At 43.2% G+C, this 19,040-nt stretch overlaps 1 protein-coding gene across 6 annotated transcripts in view; it reads left to right on the top strand.

Moving 5' to 3' along the window:
- The window catches only part of LOC139472802 (pleckstrin homology-like domain family B member 1), a 177,689-nt gene that overhangs the window by 35,185 nt on the left and 123,464 nt on the right, over positions 1 to 19,040 (top strand). For 2 of the 6 annotated variants that reach the window (XM_071255271.1, XM_071255269.1), the window contains exon 1: positions 14,870 to 18,756. The exons of 1 other annotated variant lie outside the window; for it this stretch is intronic. In XM_071255271.1, coding sequence (XP_071111372.1) covers positions 18,654 to 18,756 — 103 coding nt within the window. In that variant the 5' untranslated portion in view covers positions 14,870 to 18,653. Of the gene's footprint in view, positions 1 to 14,869; positions 18,757 to 19,040 lie in introns of those variants that run through there. 3 more of the 6 variants (XM_071255270.1, XM_071255272.1, XM_071255273.1) reach the window with 3 other exon arrangements.

Below are 19,040 nucleotides of genomic sequence, written 5' to 3'. Positions count from 1 at the left end.
AGAGGTCCGGTGTTCGATTCCCGGCTTCGTCAAAGCAAAAGACGTTAAAAGATGGTACTTGTTGTTACCCTGTCTGGTGCTCGGCATTAAGGGGCTAAAACAAGGACTGGTCGGCTCGGAGTCAGTAAACTGTGTCTGAGTGGGGTACTCATGTTAAACTGCGGCATGGTATCTCAGTGGGCTAGCACTATAAATCGGCATCAGTCCAGCCTAGAACTAGCACCCGCACGCGCACATGCACATGTGCATGCACGTAGCTATATAAGTGCAATAATCTTTGACACCACATTGAACAGCATTTCACCTCACCTCACCTCACCTCACCTCACCTCACCTCACCTCACCTACGATGATAGTCTTAGCGCTAAGATGAATGTAATTCATAGCCTGAGATAACTCTTGGGAACGGGGACCACATCTGTGCCTTTACTTCAGTAATACTTCACAGTTCTTGTTTTTTGTGGTAACGTCGACTTAATGATTTACAAATATGGAATAAAATAAAGATTTTAGATTTTTAGTCTTCTTGCTGAATCTGTTGGCTAATGAAAAGAAGTAACACCTTTAGTTTTCATTCTTTGCTGTGTATAGGCTAGGCGCCCTCGTCTTTCTGGGCCACTTGATGTAATTCTGACATCAGGTATCTGGGCTAATACCCTATACAATATGGTACTGTGGCTGTCGTGGTTTAGATAAGAGGGAATTAGCTGCCGATATGAGTAATTTCATCACAACCATACGAATCGGCTGTCTAGACAAGAATTATGGGTAATAGATAAGACGAACAATGTTCATATGGACAAGATCATGTTGATTGTTTTAGTTATATAAGGTCGTTTTGCAATGTTCCAGTGTTTGAGTCTGATCAGTGGATTGCCTGGATTGATGGAATGATTGATTGCAAGTCACCATGATTGATTGTGGAGTTGAATACCATTTAATTTATTATGTTTGGTTTGTGAGTGATTGAGTGAATGAGTATAGTTTTACGCCCCTTTTAGCAATATTCCAGCAATATCACGGCAGGGGACACCAGAAATGGGCTTCACACATTGTACCCATGTTGGGAATCGAACCCGGGTCTTCGGCGTGACGAGTGAACGCTTTAACCACTAGGCTACCCAACCGCCCCTTGTTTGGTTTGAATGTTTGACCAATCATTGAATACTGAATGTATACCACTCAACGTTTGATACACTGAACATATGTTTTTTTTTGTATAACATTGAAAGATAATATCCCTTTCAAAAATGGAGTGGTATGTTGTATAAAAATATGGTAATAATAACACAGGGATTTTTGTTTCAAAATTCTGAAAATAACAAATTGTGATGAAAACAGTTATCTTAACATGTGCTTTGGATGATATATTTCAGGGCTGACAATTAACCTGAAACGTCAACTGAAACGTTTAGTGAAACATCTGTTAGCCCAAATACTGGTAACATATTTTTTAGGACACCCTCCACGCAGATAGGAGATGCCCCCCCCCCTCGAAATGCCTTAATATGAGACAAGTCAGGGATAGTCAGAACTATAGATAACCAGGGTGTTTGCGGAAAATACCACCTCTCCCCCCACCCCCCCCCAGAAATTTTCAACACCCAATTACTTTGAATTAACTTGCGTACAGAAACACATGCATTAAATGAAAAATTCAATTGTTTAAAAACATCACCGTAAGTACCCAATGAAGCTTTTTCAGCATGCGTACAAAGGAGCTAATTTCTGAAACACAATTACAAGCTTATTTACTTTCCAAGTCAAGCCTATATATTTAGGACCGTTATATACATCTAAAACATTATTTCTTTTTTTTTTAAATCTTAAAATGTTCACTAATTTTACGAAAAAACAATAGAGTAATGAATAGATGAGTGAAAAAATATTGGTTACTCAATGAAAAATGTAGTATCCCATTTAACAAAACTCAATTGCTCAAAAAATTATCCGGAGTTATGGGTAGTGGTCTGCTTGTTGGATTGTGCGGAGTTGCATCCCTGGTTTTTGAGTTAGTTCAGTGATCCAAGCCACTAAACAGATGAAAAGCAGAGAAAGAGAATTAAAATACTATTTTTATGTCTTTCTGAATGCAGGTTTACGTTGGCCCTAAAATAAATGTGCTTACAAGATGCTGACTCACAGACGAACATCTCATGTCCATGTGGATTTCAGATGAAGCAAAAATTGAAGAAATCTCCTTTTCACATCGACAAAGATTTTCGACAAATGGTGGGATGCGGTGTTGGGGTTGGGTGGGGATGGATGGAGTGGGGATGGAGTGGGATGGAGAGAGAGATAAAATCCCACCCCCAGAGTGTATCAAATAGTTGGTCCTTATGCAAAATTGATTCAAACAGCAAAATATTTGCTTCCCCAGAATTTGTGATATAAACTTTTGCATTAATTTTGCAATTATTTTGCATCCAGTAGAAGCCTGCAGCACAAAGTCTATTAGATGCTATTGTCCTACCAGCAGTAATTACCTACTACAAATACCACCAGATACATAAGGGGGTGGTGGCGTGGCCTGGTGGTTAAAGCATTCGCTCATCACACTGAAGACCCGGGTACAATGTGTGAAGCCCATTTCTGGTGTCCCCCGCTGTGATATTGCTGGAATATTGCTAAAAGTGGCGTAAAACAATACTCACTCACTCAGAGGTCGTTTGTCTGGCCACTCACTCACTCACTCACTCACTCACTCACTCTCAGAGGTCGTTTGTCTGGCAGACAAATAAGGAATATACCAAATTTTCTCTGACACAATTCCCTAAGGGACTTTATAAACCTGATTCACTCAGTGTATACAGTCTAGTCTCAACTTGTTACAATTGCACCACAATGCAAAACAATGCCAAACAAGCCAAGTTGTTCGGAGCAAGATGCAGCCATGATACATCCAATCTTTACTTGCATCAAGTGCAGCATGGCAAAATCAAGGAAATAGTTGTGTCTTTACAAACCTAACACAACACACATGTAAACACATCTTGCGATGCATGACTGCACTGTGACTGATATGTGTTACAGTCTGGGTACAGTCTGGGTACAGTCTGGGTACAGTACGCCCTGGCCTGGTGATGTGGCCCTCGGATTGTGTACACCAAAGTAGAACTGTCCTGGCTGAGCTGTGCATTGGGAGTGCGAGTGGGGGAAGGAAGAAAAGGGCTGTTGAATAAAAGGAAGGATGGATTAAGGTGTGAGGGAGTTTTGATGGAAGGTCGGATGGACGGATGCACGGAGGGACGGAGGAGTGGAGTGATGAACGGAGGAGTGGAAGGACGGAGGAGTGGAGTGATGAACGGAGGAGTGGAGTGATGAACGGAGGAGTGGAGTGATGAACGGAGGAGTGGAAGGACGGAAGAGTGGAGTGATGAACGGAGGAGTGGAAGGACGGAAGAGTGGAGTGATGAACGGAGGAGTGGAGTGATGAACGGAGGAGTGGAAGGACGGAAGAGTGGAGTGATGAACGGAGGAGTGGAAGGACGGAGGAGTGGAGTGATGAACGGAGGAGTGGAAGGACGGAGGAGTGGAGTGATGAATGGATGCCTGGAAAGACGGAGGAGTGGAGTGATGAACGGAGGAGTGGAAGGACGGAGGAGTGGAGTGATGAAAGCAGGAATGGAGTGATGGACGGATGCCTAGAAGGACGGAGGAGTGGAGTGATGAACGGAGGAATGGAAGGATGGAGGAGTGGAGTGATGAACGGAGGAGTGGAGTGATGAACGGAGGAGTGGAAGGATGGAGGAGTGGAGTGATGAACGGAGGAGTGGAAGGACAGAGGAGTGGAGTGATGAACGGAGGAGTGGAAGGACGGAGGAGTGGAAGGATGGAGGAGTGGAGTGATGAACGGAGGAGTGGAAGGACGGAGGAGTGGAGTGATGAACGGAGGAGTGGAGTGATGAACGGAGGAGTGGAGTGATGAACGGAGGAGTGGAGTGATGAACGGAGGAGTGGAGTGATGAACGGAGGAGTGGAAGGACGGAGGAGTGGAGTGATGAACGTAGGAGTGGAAGGACGGAGGAGTGGAGTGATGAACGGAGGAGTGGAGTGATGAACGGAGGAGTGGAGGGTAGAATTGAAGGAGGGATGCACAGATGGAAGAATGGAAGACTAGTGTGACTAAAGCAAATATATTCTTTACATACAATAAATGTTAGAGGGTAGACTAACATCTAGTCTCTGAAATGAACATATTGTACCGAAAAAAACAGTTGTTCCGTTATCTTAATAAAAATATAACAAAAGGGAGCCCAGTGACCCTCTTCATTCCCTGATACTGCAGTAATCTAGACTTGCCAAACATTATAGACTTGCATGGGCTGTATTTGATATATATTTGTATCAGGGTCTGTAAGGCAGACTAGTTAGAGGGGTGTGAAGATTCCAGGGTAGAATTGGTCTTCAGCAACCCATGCTTGCCGTAAAAGGTGACTATGCTTGTCGTAAAAGGCGACTAACAGGATCGGGTAGTCAGGCTCGCTGACTTGGTTGATGCATGCCCTTGATCCCAATTGCGTGGATTGATGCTCATGATGCTCATGATATCAATCACTGGATTGTCTGGTCCAGACTCGATTATTTACAGACCACCGTCATATAGCTGGAATATTGCAAACCAACCAACACATCTTTTCCTGCTATCACACACCTCTGTTGCTACTTGTTCAAGAGAACTGACCTGCTGAAATGGGTGCTCTATAATATGGGAAGTGATATAAACAGTGGAAGATGGAAATAAGTGTGTTATACACGGGACAGGTAAAATGTTGCTGACGAGGGGAAGAGGCAGACTTCACTTGTGATAATACAGGGGAATGAGAACACACCAGATGGGGCGGAAATATTTGATGTTCGTCTCTGCATCTGTCTTTCAAGAGAGGAAATAGTTTTACCATAGTGACTTATGATCAGGCGTTAGGAAAATAGTTTTACCAGTCATGTGATCAGCTTTTTGGAAAGTAGTATATTTGTTCAAATCTCTTTTCCGCTTTGGTTTATAAGTGTTGTATTGCACACTGGGAGTGGCGTTGTTGAACATGTGTCTTTATGAAATATTAGATAATAATTTGTTTGTGGTAGCGAGTTTAACTTTGGTTGCTATAGCAACTAAGACTGACGTGTATTGCATATGGCTGACATGGTGAGATTGTGTTTTAGAAAAGATTGTCATAGCTGTTGTTTTTGTGATGAGGTGTTTTTGTCACACACAGCTTGATGTTTAAACATTAACTAGACGGTGTCATGTAGGGGATCAGCCTACTGTGTTGTGACATTTGAGGTCGTCTCACTGCCGATTTGATGCCTATTATTTATAATTTGGAACCGAGGCTTTAGATCTAAATTTAGCCTTTTTTCTGTTTAGTTATATTATCTTTTTTAGACTGTGATATATTCCGAAAATGTCGACTTCATTTTGATCTTTCAATTATCCAAGAAATTTTAGAATTTTGTCAACAAGTGTTAATATTATGATACAAGAAGATGTTGTACTCACTCAACCACTCAATCAATCACTCACTCACTCACTCACTCACTCACTCACGCACGCACGCACGCACGCACGCACACACGCACGCACGCACGCACTCACTCACTCACTCACTCACTCACTCACTCACTCACTCACTCACTCTCAGAGGTCGTTTGTCTGGCAGACAAATAAGGAATATACCAAAATGAGCACTCACTCACTCACAGTGTCAGAAGTTGTTTGGCAGACATTAGTAAGAAATATACCTAATTGTTTAATTTACCTTCCTTGACAAACCCTAAGGGTCTTTATAAATATATTTATTTATTTAAACAATTCTTTTCACATTTGACTACACATTTATTATGCTATTATTGGATGAAAACATAATTACTGCTGCATTAACTAACTGATATGTCGTAATTAAATTGAAATTTCTTTATAAAGTATATGGACCAGCTGGTTCTACATCTGAACAGCTCTAAACATTACCAAGTACGATGTCTGAAGTTCAACGATTCACATAAAAATATTTTGGTGTCATTACAATTTTTAATTTATAGGTTTGGGGAGGAGATTTAATGAAGGCAAGAATTCCGGGAGGTATGAGTAATGGGAGAGGGGGAGGGGATGAGAATTGGGGGTGGGGGGGTGGGGGGTGGAGGAGAAGGGATAGGATAGTAGCAAGACCCATTTGAAAAACAGCAGGAAAGGAACAGGAGGAGGTATGTGATGTTGAAGAGGAGGTGGGGTGTAAGATTGGGGGGGGGGGGGGGGGGGGGGGGGATTCAGGACAGTAGCTAGGCCCTATGAAAACAGCAGGTCCCTGTTTTTAGTTTCTTCCATCTGGGTAACTGTAAGAAGAGCGGAAGTGTACAAGAGTGATTGGTGGGGGGGGGGGGGGGGGGAGGGGAGGGGGGTAATTAGAACCACATTCCAGTCCTGGACGGAGAAACAGACAGACTAGATAGAAGATCCTCTCCATTGACAGCTGGTCTGGAGGGACTGGCAACATGCATCACTCATCTCCTTTTTTTAAAGTCATTTTAGACTCACTATTACTTTTTAAGATACGACTCAGGTGCTTGGCTTTTTTTAAAGCATGGACCAGATTTATCTACGACGAGCCTCTGTGTCCAGGATGAATGAGTTTGACTCTTAAACTATTGGTGAGATGTGGAATCTCTAGGATCAAAGAATCTTCTTGTCGGATCAGACAGACGCTAAGATCTTGATGACAGCCTGCTAAACATTCATACAGGCTCCTTTAGAAACATGCTACTCAAGTTGACCTCTACAAAATATGTAACTAAATCTTTTTTTTTCAATATAAATGAAAATTGACTGATATTTTACTTAACAAACTGTTTCATGTGTATATTTGTATTATGTTCCCCTCTTCTTTAAGACCCGTGAAGATCCGGGGTAGAATAAGTCTTCAGCAACCCGTGCTTGCCGTAAGAGGTGACTAAACTTGTCGTAAGAGGCGACTAACGGGATCGGGTGGTCAGGCTCGCTGACTTGGTTGATGCATGTCATCATATGCTGGCCCTAGTGGGTACCCAGGTAGTAAATTTGAACTCATCCCCGCCCTAGTGGGTACCCAGGTTGTAAATTTGAACTCATCCCCGCCCTAGTGGGTACCCAGGTTGTAAATTTGAACTTATCCCCGCCCTAGTGGGTACCCAGGTAGTAAATTTGAACTCATCCCAGCCCTAGTGGGTACCCAGGTAGTAAATTTGAACTCATCCCCGCCCTTGTAGGTACCCAGGTTGTAAATTTGAACTTATCCCAGCCCTAGTGGGTACCCAGGTAGTAAATTTGAACTCATCCCCGCCCTAGTAGGTACCCAGGTTGTAAATTTGAACTCATCCCAGCCCTAGTGGGTACCCAGGTAGTAAATTTGAACTCGTCCCCGCCCTAGTGGGTACCCAGGTAGTAAATTTGAACTCATCCCAGCCCTAGTGGGTACCTAGGTAGTAAATTTGAACTCGTCCCCGCCCTAGTGGGTACCCAGGTTGTAAATTTGAACTTATCCCAGCCCTAGTGGGTACCCAGGTAGTAAATTTGAACTTATCCCAGCCCTAGTGGGTACCCAGGTTGTAAATTTGAACTTATCCCAGCCCTAGTGGGTACCTAGGTAGTAAATTTGAACTCATCCCCGCCCTAGTGGGTACCCAGGTTGTAAATTTGAACTCGTCCCAGCCCTAGTGGGTACCCAGGTTGTAAATTTGAACTCGTCCCAGCCCTAGTGGGTACCCAGGTAGTAAATTTGAACTCATCCCAGCCCTAGTGGGTACCCAGGTAGTAAATTTGAACTCATCCCCGCCCTAGTAGGTACCCAGGTTGTAAATTTGAACTCGTCCCCGCCCTAGTGGGTACCCAGGTAGTAAATTTGGACTCATCCCAGCCCTAGTGGGTACCCAGGTAGTAAATTTGAACTCGTCCCAGCCCTAGTGGGTACCCAGGTAGTAAATTTGAACTCATCCCAGCCCTAGTGGGTACCCAGGTAGTAAATTTGAACTCGTCCCAGCCCTAGTGGGTACCCAGGTAGTAAATTTGAACTCGTCCCCGCCCTAGTGGGTACCCAGGTTGTAAATTTGAACTCATCCCAGCCCTAGTGGGTACCCAGGTAGTAAATTTGAACTCATCCCAGCCCTAGTGGGTACCCAGGTAGTAAATTTGGACTCGTCCCCGCCCTAGTGGGTACCCAGGTTGTAAATTTGAACTCATCCCAGCCCTAGTGGGTACCCAGGTAGTAAATTTGAACTCATCCCAGCCCTAGTAGGTACCCAGGTAGTAAATTTGAACTCATCCCAGCCCTAGTGGGTACCCAGGTAGTAAATTTGAACTCATCCCCGCCCTAGTGGGTACCCAGGTAGTAAATTTGAACTCATCCCAGCCCTAGTGGGTACCCAGGTAGTAAATTTGAACTCATCCCAGCCCTAGTGGGTACCCAGGTAGTAAATTTGAACTCATCCCAGCCCTAGTGGGTACCCAGGTAGTAAATTTGAACTCATCCCCGCCCTAGTGGGTACCCAGGTAGTAAATTTGAACTCGTCCCAGCCTAGGTGGGTACCCAGGTAGTAAATTTGAACTCATCCCAGCCCTAGTGGGTACCCAGGTAGTAAATTTGAACTCATCCCCGCCCTAGTGGGTACCCAGGTAGTAAATTTGAACTCATCCCCGCCCTAGTGGGTACCCAGGTAGTAAATTTGAACTCATCCCCGCCCTAGTGGGTACCCAGGTTGTAAATTTGAACTCGTCCCAGCCGTAGTGGGTACCCAGGTTGTAAATTTGAACTCATCCCAGCCCTAGTGGGTACCCAGGTAGTAAATTTGAACTCGTCCCAGCCCTAGTGGGTACCCAGGTAGTAAATTTGAACTCGTCCCAGCCCTAGTAGGTACCCAGGTTGTAAATTTGAACTCGTCCCAGCCCTAGTGGGTACCCAGGTAGTAAATTTGAACTCATCCCCGCCCTAGTGGGTACCCAGGTAGTAAATTTGAACTCGTCCCCGCCCTAGTGGGTACCCAGGTTGTAAATTTGAACTCGTCCCAGCCCTAGTGGGTACCCAGGTAGTAAATTTGAACTCATCCCAGCCCTAGTGGGTACCCAGGTTGTAAATTTGAACTCATCCCCGCCCTAGTGGGTACCCAGGTAGTAAATTTGAACTCATCCCAGCCCTAGTGGGTACCCAGGTTGTAAATTTGAACTCGTCCCAGCCCTAGTGGGTACCCAGGTAGTAAATTTGAACTCGTCCCAGCCCTAGTGGGTACCCAGGTAGTAAATTTGAACTCATCCCAGCCCTAGTGGGTACCCAGGTAGTAAATTTGAACTCATCCCTGCCCTAGTGGGTACCCAGGTTGTAAATTTGAACTCATCCCCGCCCTAGTGGGTACCCAGGTTGTAAATTTGAACTCATCCCCGCCCTAGTGGGTACCCAGGTTGTAAATTTGAACTCATCCCCGCCCTAGTGGGTACCCAGGTAGTAAATTTGAACTCGTCCCCGCCCTAGTGGGTACCCAGGTTGTAAATTTGAACTCATCCCAGCCCTAGTGGGTACCCAGGTAGTAAATTTGAACTCGTCCCCGCCCTAGTGGGTACCCAGGTTGTAAATTTGAACTCGTCCCCGCCCTAGTGGGTACCCAGGTAGTAAATTTGAACTCGTCCCGGCCCGATTGTCAACCACCATAAATATCCTCGAGGTATCAGGGGAGTTTTCAGGTACATACATTAATCCTTAATGACAACACAGAATGAACCGTTTCATGTTAAAAGATGAAGTACAGAATTTCAAACAGATAAGTATTCACTTGCCGAGATAGCACATGTTTGAAAAAGGAGAAAAGATTTATCTATAATGATATGAAAGGTTTATTGCCCAGGGGTATATCATTTTTCAAATCGATTTAGTACTTGGTATCAATACCAAATTCGACGTAATAAGCGCCCAGGGCGCTCTCAAAATTAGAAATTGGGGGCTCTTATTAGAATATTATTTTGGTGGAAAAAACAGAGCTGAAAGATAAATTTCTCGGTTTATGCTGACGGCCTGAACTGTTTATGTATGACATATATATTTTTCAAGAATTTAAATGCCCATAATTAAGGGTGCATATAACACAGGAATGTGTATTATACGCAAATAAATAAGTCTTGTGTATATTGATCAATTGGAAGGGGTGATATTTGGGATTGTTCACTTGCCAATATATGAGCAAATATCGCCACGGGCGCTTATTAGATTTGGGCGCTTATTACGTCGAATACGGTATTCAAAATAAAACAAGATTTGATGTACATTTATACAATTAACCCAGTTATTCCAGCACTGGAAATGGGTAAGTGAAAATGTCGGAATTCGTTTAACTACAAGCACAGGTGTGTAGTTGAAGGATGTAGGTCAGGTGTTCTGGGGATGTAAGGCCGAAGATAAAATGGGACAATTAACTTGTTATTTGGTTTGTTATTGCTGTGATATGGATGTGAATTATTGTGCAGTGTGCACCAGAGATATTTATGATGCATGGTTCAATGCAGGGGTCCGGAAACGGTCATATGCGCCGGACATGTCCGATTGGGAATCTCAAATGTCCAGTTTAAAATATTGCTTACCGGACATTTAAATTTTTCTGTCCGGACATTTTAAAAAGTATTGTCCGGACATTCTTAAATTTTGACCGGACATGATCAACAGTTAGGACTGAGCCGTTTCTGTCTGCAGTCTGCAGTCTACACTGACAAGCTTTATTTGTTTTGATTGCTGTAAATACATCGTACCTACATGATAGTCCAAGTGGTCAATCACTGTAATAGGCAATAAACTGAGTTGACACTAATTAATCAAGGATTAATTACTGAGAACGTTTATTTGAGTGAAAGGTGTTTACAACTGTACATAAATACCTTGCATCATCGATGTACCTCATTATCCTAAAAAATGCTACGATACGCACCCTCAGACAAGAAGCAAAAGCGTGACGACAGCCAGTCGACCGATGCAGATTAGTCGAGCGGATCTGCCAAACCCTCAAAGTCTGGACGATCATTTTGTAAGTCGTGGCGAACGACTTTCACTTGGTTGACATACAATGATGATTTGCAGATTTTATTGTTTTCAGTAGCTAGTTGTATATTGAACCTTGATTGACCGCCATTTTGCTTTCTTGTGACCATCAATATCAAACTTTTTTATGGTCAATGATTAAGTACAGATGAAAAAAGTATTCAAATAACTATTGCTATCAACGATATTTTAGTATTTGTGATTATATTATCTGTCTTGTTTTTAAATAATCTTTAGTTTAAAAAAACACTTTTTCCGTGTGGTCACGTGATATCCAAATATGGGATAATAGTCTCGATCCAAACATTACGTGTACACTTGAGCAGATATAACTCATGAATAATAATTAGACCGTTCACTACGTTAACAGATCGTTATTTTAACAGAAACAGACGTATGTTTTCCATGTATATCTAAAATGATTTTATTTGTTATTAATTGTCCGGTGAATTAAACAACTTAGATTGAAATAATTCATCATATTATGAAAACGTCACTTATGAACTTGTAATATTTGTGAAAAGTCATACTAAAATACGCTATTTGAAGGGGGCGTGGCCTAAATGCAAATGTCCGATCGGCATTTTAAATTTTCCGGACCCCTGGTTCAATGTCTTGATAGTGGTTAAAGATGAAATATTTTTGAATGTGATGTTTTCCATTGGACAAGAGTTCGATCACGTGACCATGAAAATGACGTTCATTTAGAATTTGGCTTTCACTTTGTGGGAGTTCATTGGAGTATGAACCTTCATAGAGTGAGGGCCAAACTGTATGAACGTCGGAGCTTGCGACTATACATTTGGATGTTCATACATTTTTCATGACTGTATTTTGAAATGACGTAAACACTGACTGACTACTTCATATTCCTGGGGAAACCCCTGTGAATTCCCTCACAACTTGGTAGGGTCGTTTTATAGGAGGGTGGGTACCCATGTAGGGTCGTGTGATAGGAGGGTGCGTACCCAGGTAGGGTCGTGTAATAGGAGGGTGCGTACCAGGGTAGGGTCGTGTAATAGGAGGGTGTGTACCCGGGTAGGGTCGTGTAATAGGAGGGTGTGTACCAGGGTAGGGTCATGTAATAGGAGGGTGTGTACCAGGGTAGGGTCGTGTAATAGGAGGGTGTGTACCAGGGTAGGGTCGTGTAATAGGAGGGTGTGTACCAGGGTAGGGTCGTGTAATAGGAGGATGCGTACCCAGGTAGGGTCAGGTAATAGGAGGGTGTGTACCAGGGTAGGGTCAGGTAATAGGAGGGTGTGTACCCGGGTAGGGTCAGGTAATAGGAGGATGCGTACCCAGGTAGGGTCAGGTAATAGGAGGGTGTGTACCCAGGTAGGGTCGTGTAATAGGAGGGTGTGTACCAGGGTAGGGTCGTGTAATAGGAGGGTGTGTACCCAGGTAGGGTCAGGTAATAGGAGGGTGTGTACCCGGGTAGGGTCAGGTAATAGGAGGGTGTGTACCCGGGTAGGGTCGTGTAATAGGAGGGTGTGTACCCAGGTAGGGTCGTGTAATAGGAGGGTGTGTACCCAGGTAGGGTCGTGTAATAGGAGGGTGTGTACCCGGGTAGGGTCAGGTAATAGGAGGGTGTGTACCAGGGTAGGGTCGTGTAATAGGAGGGTGTGTACCAGGGTAGGGTCGTGTAATAGGAGGGTGTGTACCCAGGTAGGGTCGTGTAATAGGAGGGTGTGTACCCGGGTAGGGTCGTGTAATAGGAGGGTGTGTACCAGGGTAGGGTCGTGTAATAGGAGGGTGTGTACCCAGGTAGGGTCGTGTAATAGGAGGGTGTGTACCCGGGTAGGGTCAGGTAATAGGAGGGTGTGTACCAGGGTAGGGTCGTGTAATAGGAGGGTGTGTACCCAGGTAGGGTCGTGTAATAGGAGGGTGCGTACCCAGGTAGGGTCGTGTAATAGGAGGGTGTGTACCCGGGTAGGATCGTGTAATAGGAGGGTGTGTACCCGGGTAGGGTCAGGTAATAGGAGGGTGCGTACCCAGGTAGGGTCGTGTGATAGGAGGGTGTGTACCCAGGTAGGGTCGTGTAATAGGAGGGTGTGTACCCAGGTAGGGTCGTGTAATAGGAGGGTGTGTACCAGGGTAGGGTCGTGTAATAGGAGGGTGCGTACCCAGGTAGGGTCGTGTAATAGGAGGGTGTGTACCCAGGTAGGATCGTGTAATAGGAGGGTGTGTACCCGGGTAGGGTCGTGTAATAGGAGGGTGTGTACCCGGGTAGGGTCAGGTAATAGGAGGGTGTGTACCAGGGTAGGGTCGTGTAATAGGAGGGTGCGTACCAGGGTAGGGTCGTGTAATAGGAGTACTTGGGTCGGGTGGGTCCTGAGTAGGACCTGGGTACCCACACTACTACCCAGACCCGTTGTTAGTCACGTGACACATTGTTTAATGACAAACACTCACTGTAGCTCAGTGGTTACACTACATGTTGCTAATGTTTGCATTTCTTACTAACGATGCACACATCCCTTTTGACTTGTATATGACTGAGTAAAGATAAAGCTTTGGTTAACTTCAGTGTATGCATGATCAGATCGATTTGTACGTGTATCTGAATATTACTCAGGAATCTGGTAAAACAGTCCCCAATCTGACATCTTGTACCCAACTCTTGAAACCTACTGCGAGTACGTGGGTAGGGTCAGGTACTGGGTGGTCCAACACCTGGGTAGCAAATCCGGACTCATCCCAGCCCTAAGTCTGCTGTGAATTGTACCAGGAATCGACACATGTGTCAGTTGCTATGTTCAGGAACTGGCCACCAGGGGCAAGTTTATACATTATGTGCCGTCATGGAAACGGATTCAGGAAATGACAGACATTGTTTACAGGAATCCAAACAAATTCAAGATTTTGAGATGTCTGTGCAATTTCAGTCAAACTTTTCAAGTGGAGAGTTTGACAAGTTGGTGCCTGTTCCTCCACACAGAAATATGGTTTTCTGGAGATTCCCAGAGAGTTTATTGTTTTGAAGATTGTGTGAAGACTTTTCATCATAATGTTTCATAAGGGCATTACCAATATTTCTTACCCTTTGAAAAAGGATTCAGATGATTGGATGATTACAGATTTACAAATACCAATCGTACACAGATGAATGTGACCATGCTGGTGTAATGGCATTCTAGATATGTATGTTTGTGTCTATATAAATCATTTTTGATGATTCTAATCAGTGTTTGAGATGCTGATGAAGTGTTAAGCTACATTTGTATTCTGATACTACATGGTGTTGTGACAGATTGGGAGTATTATGTTCCGGTTCCCATCACAGGACATGTTTTTATGGGAATCAAAAACTTTGTTAAAATGTTATGGGAACATTATGCGCGTACGTTATCAGTCTCCAGCCACCTTGTAGCATCCCGTGTGTGTGTGTACGTGATGAGGGGTGTGATGACCGGGACACTCGATGCAGCAGGGGATTGGGGGAGAACCGCGTGAAACAACACACCCACCTTCTCCAAGCAGAATTTTTCTGGAAATTAAGACTTCCAAGCTGTGCGATTGTTCCGCTGAAGTTTGTTGGGCTGCGTGCTCTGGTGACATAATATCAGGAATGGCCTGTGATGGAATTCGGCTGCTGAAGATGGAATGGAACATAAGGGACTGAGTGTGTGACCTTGAAAGTTGACATCTTATGTCTAAATTTTTTATTTTATTCTTTAAAAAAATGGAGGAGTAGGTGTGAGGAGGACAGTTTAACAAGTTTCATTTTTTAAGGGAATCAGAATTGGATTTTTAAAAATTCAATTTTTAAGAAAGTTGAACATGTTGACAGAGGAACGGATTTGAAAAGAAGAAATTTAACATTTGGAAACTACAAAGTCTAGATAATCCTCAAGAGAGCTGGAACCAACTCTTGTTTTGAGTCTGTACAGATATATAAGTTGAGTGTAGGATGGGCCGGTGTGATTGTTCCGGGAAGCGGGGCCCATTATTCAGCTTTGTTGTGCAGGACGTCCGAGGTGTTACTACAAGCCAACTACAAAGGCTCTCCTAAGTGTCTCTCTTGATGGGAGAGAGACACTGATGAGAGACACAGAAGCAACTCCATACCACAGCTGAGAGAGGAGGGGAGAGTTACTCGATAGCTGGACAGAAACATCCCATTCTCAAAATACCAGCAACTTCCCGGAGGGGATTTTTTTCCCATCAACTATATCAGTTGTCGTGGTTACAGAACAGTGTGTGCAGTGGAGGTGTCTTGCTGCACTATTTCTTGTGAGGTCGGAGGTCATCTCAGAGGTAGTTCCGTGGTCAGGTGTGGGCAGACGGTGGCAGTGTTTAAGAGTGACCGCGGGCATGGCGTTACATGTGGAGAACATGCTTTGAACCGGGGTAAATGGCATTCTGGAAGAGGACTTTCCCTGTTGTCTTGAAGAGGCGGCGCCAATGGTAGGGAGAGTGTTGTGAAGTCAGCTCTCCCTGTATATGCTACAAATATTACACACTGGATTGCGCTTGGGTAGATTCTTGAAGATTTTCTGTCTTGGACAAGGATTTCACATCGTGAGTACTTGTGATTCTGTCCGGTGAGTTGTCTGTTTTTCATCTCAAGGAATTTGGAATCCATGAACATTTAACTCAATTTCAAGAAACTTGACTATATGAACTTTTTTGAATAACTGGATATTTTAAAAGATATTAATTCAAGGAACAAGACAATAGGTCAAACAGTTTGTTTCATTGTAAGCAGAGCTTGTGGACGAAAATACGTTTCAACTACTTCTCAATAACTGGAGGGATCCTAAGTCAGTTTGACCCCAAACTGCACAGAACTTGTTCCAGTGGCAGAGAATTGTTGATCAACCTGGAAAAGATATTTACTGGTTCCGTATTTCTTGTAACACTTGTCAGGGGTGGTAGAGTCTAATTTTGGATTCCCTGGCCTTGTTTCACGTCTTGACTCAACTGTTATTGTCAATGATGTAATCGTGAGTGTTTCCGTGTAACGTCTGTTACTCATTTTGGAGAGGAAAAAGACGTCACTTGACACCAATTTCACAATTACACCAACAGGACCTTCTGATTCATCGTCAGATATTTGTCATTTATGACTTGTGGATAGGAAAACGGTATTTGCGACTCAAATAGGAAACGGTTTTGTGAACCACGTAAATTCACTTACGCCTGTTGATAAACATGTGTGTACTCGACAGAAAGCTAATCAGGAATATCCAGTTTCAACCACATTTTCTACACAACATTATCCAGTGGTGCACTTCGTGAATAACTCGAAAACATCTAATGGAGGCTGTTAACTGCAGAACGTTTTTGTGAAGATAATGTTTTTATTTACAGAAACCTGACTTTCTACTTTGAACAAACATTTCTGATGCTGTCCAAAGACCATGTCGATAAATGGAAGATATTTTGACCAGGAATTTTTCTGGAATGAGTTTAATGCCAAAAGATTGCTATCATTTCCTACCAGAGAGATATTTATATCCGGAAACAACGTGGACGTTTTCTTAATTATCTTCACCTGGTTGTAATGGTACCTACAGAGGAGTCCTGCGAAGTGATCAGTGTCTTGGAGACGGCGCTTAGAACGGCAAACGCCATAATTATCTTTTGAAAGGGATCTGGAGAACACTTCTAAGGCCGGAGTTTATTATCACATCTGGATGAGATTCTGACATATCATTTGATATCAGGGGGAATCCTCTTTGCATCAATTTGTATAAATTTTATTGGTGGCGTTCTGAAATTGCAAACAGAAGGAAGATTTTTTCTCGGATTCGTAATAGGACTATCAGTGATGGATGTTTTGAATTTATGATTTTCAAATTGACTTTGAAATGATTCTTATTCGGTACTGTGACAGAAAAAGAAATTGAAGCCAATTCGGATTTCCCTCTTCAGTAGAGGAGTGAGTGTCTGTGAAGAAGGGTTCTAGCATCGTTAGAACCGTTGTTAATTGTCCGAGACGTGATCAACGTGTGTCTTGTAATTACGGTACAGTTTCAAGTGTCTTCCCTACAACTACTGTTCCAAGTGTACCAATTACAAGTTGTCGTTGTCCAAGGATTGATTTCAAGGCCAGTGATAACGAGATGACGGAGTGTAATTATCGATAATCACTTCCGGATGAGCATAATTGACAATCAGCTGGAGCAAGCGGTGAATGGACTACAAACGCGAAGAAGCTCCGTACAGCTTGAGTTTATTAAAGGTCCATGTTTATTCTGCTGGTAATATTTTCCAGACAACACATCTTGGTCCTTCAAACCCCGACCATGCAGGAATTGATACCAACTGTGCTCAGTGCACGTGATTTGTTGTGGGGTACCTAGGGCTCTGACATGACAGAGCTTCTGAATCCTGAGTGAGGAGATTTTTATGGGGGATGCTGAAGACTTTTCATGACTTGAAAACAGGCTTTTCAGATTTTGGAAGTTTGTTTGCGTCTCAGGACTTTATTAGAGTTTGCAGAATGATTCACAATCTCAGATACGAAGTCTAAGTGTTGGATTGTGTGCTCTAGTGCCCAATTGTGTGTATTGGTATTTAAAAGAGGATTTCAATTACGTTTAAATCGAAGCCAAAAGTATATAAACAAAACAATCCAATCCAGTTGAAACTTTGGCTTGATTGTCTTATTTTATCCAATCAGGGACAAGGCGACTGATGACTATGCTACCAGACATTCACATTAAGTAACAAACAACGTTGTTGTGGTTGATCTCACGTCAAATTTGTGTCGACTTCATACTATGTGCCTGATTGTAACAAGGATTTAGTATACATTTATTGACCTTATATTGAAACATTGGTATAGCAAGGATATACGTTCCTAAATATTCACGTTGACCCAACAAGGATCTGCCATTATTGTTTGTGCATACTGATGAAACACGGATCTAGTTATAAAAAGTCACAGTTGATGTAACAAAATCCACGTGAGAAAAGGACCTACGCTTTTACATAATCATTTAAAAGGATTTAGTCTGGTGGATCTTCACAAGGACCAAGCTTGTACCAAGCTCGGATATTCACATAACAAGGACCTACGTTGCCATATTGTTACATCACAACAAGCACCTACGGTGTCATATATTCAAGTTGTTCCAAGATCTTTGTTGTTAGACATTCTCAAGGACCTACGTTGTCATATATTTGAATTGTACCAAGATTGGATATTCACATAACAAGGACCTACGTTGCCATATCTTCACATCTCAACAAGCACCTACGGTGTCATATATTCAAGTTGTTCCAAGATCTTTGTTGTTAGACATTCTCAAGGACCTACGTTGTCATATATTTGAATTGTACCAAGCTCGGATATTCACATAACAAGGACCTACGTTGCCATATTGTTACATCACAACAAGGACCTACGGTGTCATATATTCAAGTTGTTCCAAGATCTTTGTTGTTAGACATTCTCAAGGACCTACGTTGTCATATATTTGAATTGTACCAAGCTCGGATATTCACATACAGGACCTACGTTGCCATATCTTCACGTCACAACAAGGACCTACAAGTCATATATTCGAATTGTACCAAGATCGGATATTCACATACAGGACCTACGTTGCCATATCTTCACGTCACAACAAGGACCTACGTAACCAATGCCGCCACAGCTCGATGAATGAAAGACAGGGAAAGTCTAGTTCCAGTTTTTGGCGGTTTGCCAAAATGTGGCCGCGGAGACGGAAGGCGCCAAGTCCGGCCGTGGTTCAGCCATCAGGTCGGCATATTCTACATCTTCTTTATAACTTGTGCACAACGCTGCATTGTTTCACAGTTGAGTACCATGAGCTGGCCTGGCCAGGAAGTGCCTGCTGGCGTAAACACAACTAATATATGGGCTGTAGGCATGACATGAAAGGACAAATTTATGTTTATATTAACTTAAAGGAAAATAAAACTAGAAGGGTACTTATATGCATGGCTTGCTGATAATTACGCCTGATGCTCAAGGTTGAGTTTGATCCTCTGATGATAAGATAACGCCTTTGAAAGGACGTTTTT

The sequence above is a fragment of the Haliotis cracherodii genome, unplaced genomic scaffold, assembly GCF_022045235.1.
Source record: "Haliotis cracherodii isolate W230 unplaced genomic scaffold, xgHalCrac1.p SCAF_25, whole genome shotgun sequence".
In the NCBI taxonomy this organism is placed as follows: domain Eukaryota; kingdom Metazoa; phylum Mollusca; class Gastropoda; order Lepetellida; family Haliotidae; genus Haliotis; species Haliotis cracherodii.
This window is presented reverse-complemented; position numbering and strand designations above follow the sequence as displayed.